The sequence below is a fragment of the Buceros rhinoceros genome, unplaced genomic scaffold, assembly GCF_000710305.1.
Source record: "Buceros rhinoceros silvestris isolate BGI_N320 unplaced genomic scaffold, ASM71030v1 scaffold22922, whole genome shotgun sequence".
NCBI lineage: Eukaryota > Metazoa > Chordata > Aves > Bucerotiformes > Bucerotidae > Buceros > Buceros rhinoceros.
The window spans coordinates 1-6,239 of NW_010397434.1; the positions used below are offsets into that span (position 1 = coordinate 1).

At 55.4% G+C, this 6,239-nt stretch overlaps 1 protein-coding gene across 1 annotated transcript; it reads left to right on the plus strand.

Annotated features, from left to right (window-relative positions):
* Nucleotides 1-4,508: 4,508 nt before the first annotated feature.
* Nucleotides 4,509-5,753, plus strand: LOC104502307 (fibroblast growth factor 1; the record flags this gene model as incomplete). Its single annotated transcript, XM_010146267.1, has 2 exons — nt 4,509-4,612; nt 5,559-5,753. Coding segments are annotated over 2 exons (299 nt in total), but the record flags the coding sequence as incomplete, so codon positions are not given.
* Between the last annotated feature and the right edge of the window lie 486 nt (nt 5,754-6,239).

Below are 6,239 nucleotides of genomic sequence, written 5' to 3' on the forward strand. Positions count from 1 at the left end.
GGCAGCCCACGCAGGACCGGGGGGCTGCCTGCGGCACCGCTGCCTTGCGCAGCGAGCTGGCAGCTGGGGACAAAGGCTCCGGAGCAGCCCGGCAGCCTGCACACGCCCAGCCACCACGCGCAGCTCTGTGGCTCCTCCCCGTTCGCGCTCGGGTGGCAGGGTACACCCACCCACCGGAAAAATTCAGCCCAACAGCGGGGCTGTGCAATGCAAACGCAGCTGCACATCTTCAGGACGGCGTCAGCGGGGCGGGGGGGCCGGGCCAGGGCCCTCCGCCTGGCGGACAACACATCTTCAGGACGGCGTCAGCGGGGCGGGAGGTCAGGCCCAGGCTCCTCTGCCTGCAGAACAGCTTTTATCAGCACGCTCTGCACACAGCTTCCTCTTGCCTTTGGGGACCTTCCCCTCATGCAGCAGATTAAATTCCTGCAGGATGCCAAAGCCCAACAGAGACAAGAGTCAAGTGGCAGTGGTCAAGGCCAGGTCAGACGGGGCTCTGAGCAACCTGGTCCAGTGGAAGGTGTCCCTGCCCATGGCAGGGGGTTAGAACTAGATGATCTTTAAGGTCCCTCCCAACCCCAACCATTGAAGGAGAGTTATTTTGTGACTTACAGCTTTAGAAATTCATTCCTGTTACCATTCCCTTTTTTGCCCTGAAAACAAGCATGGCTTGAATTACACTGAAACAATTACATTTCACATGCATCTGTGTGTCACAAAGATTTAACGGCCCATCCATGGCCAGTCTCCTCTTGCCCAACCCCGTTCCCTGCAGTCAGTCATGCTGGCAGCTCCAGCCCACGGGACATCGGGTACCTGCTGCTGGCACGAACCAGCCATGCAGAAGCCAACACGTGTCCCACGACTCGCATGCCCCATTGCCTTTCTAGGAGCACCTTCATTCTCCACAACTGGCATCAGCGTTCACCCTAGGAAGCTGGCAGGACTTGCTCGGCAAAAAGGGCCTGTTTTGTAAACGCTGCTATGAAGTGCTGCAGGTTATCTGACATAGGGCAAACCTTGGTATAAAAAACCCAATAATATTATCCCTTACAGCAAGGAAAGGTGCATGTTTGTCCTATTCTGTAGTTGTCCATGTCACCAAAGGCATCCAGAGCTCTTGCTCTGCCAGCAACCAGCACAACCGGAGCCAAGCTCTGCCCTGCGGGCAGTGGGGCCAGGCTCTTCCCCAGTGCCGTGTGCCGGAGCTCTCGGTTCTCGGCAGAGACCTCTGGGTACACCATATCCTGAATGTTTACTGGAATATAACTGGGACCTGCCAGGTTCCTATCTGATTGGAAAGAAGGGCTGGGAGGAGCCACTTCTGCCTTACGAAGCGCTAAGAAAAGCACTTGTGTTTTCTTTAGACCACAAGCGTACATGTGGCTTTCTCCCCAGTTTATAGCCAAGTTTTAATTACAAACACTGTTTGCCCACCACTCGCACAGCACCCAGCAGTGCTGGGGGATGGGCGAGGACGAGCTCACCATGGCTGGGTAAACACAGCGAGGGGCAGCAGCCTCCAGCCTGGAACAAACCAGGCACCAACGCTGCTCAAACCCCTACAAAGGGCAGACAAGGACGCTGACCCAAAAGGTCTGCAGAAGACAGGACCGGGCGCGCAGGACCCCCAAGCTGGAGGTTTTATGAACTCAAGCAGCATCCCTGCAGCATTTACCAGAGCTAAGATTTTGCTGGAGTGAGAGGGGGGATACAGAGGCGCCCGGGTGCTCTGCGGAGCTCAGCACAGGTTTGCAGAGCCATTGGCATGTGGCATTTCCTCGGACACAAACATCCAAGATGCTGCCCCCAGCCTCGAGACCACCATCTCATGGCATGGATGCTGCCACACCACCCAGTCTTCTTCCCTCCAGCAAAGCAAGCCCATCACCTTGGAGTGAGCATTGCCCGGTCCCCACGGCCGGTCCCCACGCACAGGCAGTGCGTGTGGGCAGCACTCCTGTGCATGGCACCCGCTGCGCCCCAGCACGCTCGCACTTCACCGGCTGCTGGTCTGTGGCTGCGTGTTTGGAAACCTCTGCCAGAAAGGAACCTCCTGTAAATGATCTCGTAAAACTTGGATATCCGAATGTACAAATATTTACAGAGGAAACTCCTGAAAGGGCTGTGTGCCAGCGGAGCAGCCCTGCCGGTGACCTATCCTACCTCTGAGTGCTGACGGCTGTCCAGGGGGCTGCCCCTGCACTGGCAAATGCCCGAGCTGCTCAGCACCACTCCCCAGTGTGCGAGGGGACCGCGACCTGTGCCGTGGGCTCCTGCTGACACAGCTGGGACAAGGACGGGCCAGCACAGAGCAAGCCAGATCCCTATGGGAAGCCTGGGGGTGACAGCGGGGAGGGACGAGGCATGGGAGCACCCGCAGCTCCTCCAGGGAGCCAGCAGTGCAGCTGCGAGAGCCTGCAGCGGAGGTCTGCAAACGGCCCATGCCCGTGTGCAGTTTGTTCCAGACGAATACAAAGAATTCCTATTTTTGTCTAAAATGAGCTTGCCAGGTGCCAGCCCCGGGATCAGGGAGGATCTCTAAGGAGAACAGAAGACACTCACTCCAACCCCTTCTCGTCCAGCCCCATGTAAGGATTGCCCCGCCACGTTCTTTGTTGCTACACGTGGACAACTCGAGCTGGCACGAGGTGAAAAGAAATCTCACCAGGACATTGCAGACCCTCGGGGATGAAGCCTGTGCTCGTTTCCACAAAGATCCTTCTTTTCTCTGTTTCATCCCACTACTCCATGGAAGGAAATATCCATTCAGCCCTGGTGAGCTCCCTCCTCCAGACTCGCTCTCCTCCCTCCCTCTGTGGCCAAAGCCCTTAATGTCACCATCAGCAGCTGGAGGGTCCCGCTCTCTGAAGCAGTTTTTAGGACAGCATCATCATTTCTGCCTTGTTCCCCTCTTCCTCGGCTCGACCCCTCCTTGGCCAGGCCCTGGGGCCACAGCACCGCAGCGAGTGCGAGGCGGGCGGGGGGCTCTCCCGCTGCGGGGTTTGCTGGCTGCCAGCTCCCAGCCTGAACCAGGGACTGCACGTTGCTGCAGACCCGCAGCCACCCAATTTACTAATTAACCATCATAACACCAACCACGAAGACCGTGAACGGTCACAGCAAAGATTTCACTGGGGTGGGGGCTTCTGCCACGCCAAGAGGTAACAGTACCTTTTACCTCGTCCAAGTTAGGACAAAATAAAATAAATTTTAAAAAGGAGGAAGGAGCTGGAGCTGAGGCATCCCCTCATACTTCATCCAAACCGACCTAAATATTTCTGTTACAAATCTCTGCAGTAAACCTCAGGAAAAAAGCCGACCAGGAGCTGGGAATGGTCATTCAGAAGAGTTGGATTTTGCAAACCACGCTCCAGAGAGAACCCCAGCTCCCTCCGCATGCTGGTGCGGCCACTAATTGCTCAGACTCCGGTTTTCCTGCCCACCCATGGGAGCAGCACGGGCCCGTCTCTGAGCACACAGTGCTGGAGAGTTGTCCTCCCCCCAAGCTCCTGTCCAGCCAGATGGACTCTTCCCCATAAACATGTTAAATGAGATCTTGAGCCAAGCTTTAACCATTTCTGAGACCCCTATAATTAGCAAAGTAAGGAAAAAAGGAACCCACGAGGCAAAAAAAGTAACCAGACGACTAGAAAGGTTACATCTGCTGTGTTGGTACAGGATGGTGCACAGAGGACATGGCCCAGACAGCCCGGCCTCCAGCTGACCCACTCTCCTCCCATGGTACAAGGTCAATCCGGAGCTTTTTTAGCTGTGGAGATTCTAGCTGAGGTCCAGCCTCGGCGACGGGGATGGAAAGCCAGTGCCCGGTGGGCTGATGAACCAACACAGCATCACCACGAACCCATCACCCCCGCCCAGCCGGCACCCTGGCAGGCTCAGCTCTGGGTTTAGTACCAAATTCACGTTGGCACCACAAACCAGGGCAATCTGAGACCTGGCTCTTGGCTACCTACAGGAGGAGGATTTTAGAATGAAGATCAGCCCTTTCTATTTCTCCACGACTGGCCTCCGACACGCCGGATAACGCTGCTGGATGGGATGCTTTGGATCAGGGTTTCGCAATGCAGGCAGCTGCAATCTGCCCGTCCCTGGCTTAGCTCTCGAAATACTTCTTCATATGTCACTCCTTAAGAGTCTTGTCAAAACCACATAAGAAATTTGTAAATTAGAGCCAGAATTAAAACCCCAATCTCCTGTGTCCCATTCCAGCGTCTTAACCAAAGGCTGCCCTTCCTTTGATGTATAATAAGGAAAAAATTGGTCTTTGGTTCCTACAGCATGGCTCTGGGGTTTCTTTGAAGGAAAGGGTACAAGGAGACACTTTTATTACACGCTGTACTGTTTCCTATAAACTCTTTATAAGCCAGAACAAAAATACTCCGCTAACTTTCCCAGCAGCTTGGACACTATCTCTGACAACCTCTTATTTTTTTCCCCCTTTTCCTATTTTCCCTTTGCTGTTGTTGTTATATTTTTACTTTCAGTTCAACTCCAGCTAAGCGCGGAAGCCATAGGAGAGGTGTATATAAGGAGCACCCAGTCTGGCCAGTACTTGGCGATGGACCCCAACGGGATGCTCTACGGCTCGGTAAGCGGGAGGTGTGTGTGGCATCAGACACGGAGCGGGTCTGAGGTTTGCAGAAATCTCGTAGCTCTGAGTAATGCAAACCGCAGGCAACAATTAGCCTCTGTTATTCTGGCAGCTGGACGGCCACTCTTCATCCGGCTTTATTTTGGGGGGAAATAATCAAATAACGTCCTTTACTGCCCTGCCTCTGAACAAATATTGTGTTTCATATCTGGAGCAGCAGCTGCTTTGCATCCCCTCGGCAGCTGCAAGCGGACCCTGGCAGGGTGCAGGGCTGGGGGACCTCCAGCCCGGCTCTTCCAGCCCCAGCAGTGCTTTGCCCACATCTCTGCCTTCCTCCTGCCGCCTCTCCACGGCTTTGCGAGGTGGCTCAGGGCTGCCAGAGGCAGCAGCCCTGGACAAAGGCCCACAGACACTGAGCAAAGACCTCCCGGCATTTTTCCCCTGCACCAAACCCTGGGCTGGAGGCAAGCGGCAGCATCCACAACATCCCAGTGTGAGGGGGATCATGCAAGGCAGGAGCTTGCCTGCCCTGTGCCCGGGAAATGGAGGGCACCAAGTCACCGAAAAGAATCTGGATCTTTGAGAATAGTCCCATTTATAGCAAAGCGGGCACACATAACCCTGGTCACAGGCTGCTTAGCCTCACTAAAGAGCTATTTTGTTCCCCCCGAACCCACAACCACCACCACACAGGTTAGTGCCAGAGCAGGGGCCGGTGCCAGGACTGGCTTACGGAGCATGGGGCCAGGCTCAGTTACTGCCCAATAAAATGCCCAGGTCGCAGACAAGTTACTGCAGGAGTAGCCCCGGGGTCTAAAGCAAGGCTGCTTACCTCCACACTTCAACTATGAACCGCGCTGCGGCATGGCAGATCTCAGAGGGGGTCTGGACCACCCCTACGGCATCGCCCCGTCTCACTGTCATTACCCCGGCTCTCTTTCAGCAGTTACTGGGTGAGGAGTGCCTGTTCCTTGAGAGGATCGAAGAAAACCATTACAACACGTACATCTCCAAAAAGCACGCGGATAAGAACTGGTTTGTAGGTCTGAAGAAGAACGGGAACAGCAAGCTGGGCCCGCGGACTCACTATGGCCAGAAGGCGATCCTCTTCCTCCCACTGCCTGTCTCAGCGGACTGAGCCCTGTCCAGGAGCTCAGAGTCAACCCTGAACCCCAAAACCCAACCACCGCCGCCTCCTCCTCCCTTGCTCGCTCTCTTTTTGGCTGGTATGACAGAGCCAAACGTTAGAGCTCTGAGCTTTAGGCAAAGGCTTCACCACAAATAGACACAGCAGAGCTCCTCCGCTCTGCACGTGAGGGAAAAGCCCCGACACCCACCAAGGTCCACTGGCACCCTGCTCCCTCTGCCCTCCACCACCTCTCTGCAACATGGGGCTGGCTTGTGCCATGACCACGCTGCAGCTCCTGGCGACGCGCACCAACCTGTCCCGGGCAGGCACCAGACACGGGGCCAAGGGCACCCCAAGGACACCCCGGTTACCAGAGAGCTTTTACTGTCCCCAGTCGATCTAAGGCAAAACCTCCCTGGATATTCCGTATTAGCATATTTATCCATCGATGTACGCAGCTTCTAACATGCCCTTCAAGCACATCAGCCCCATCTC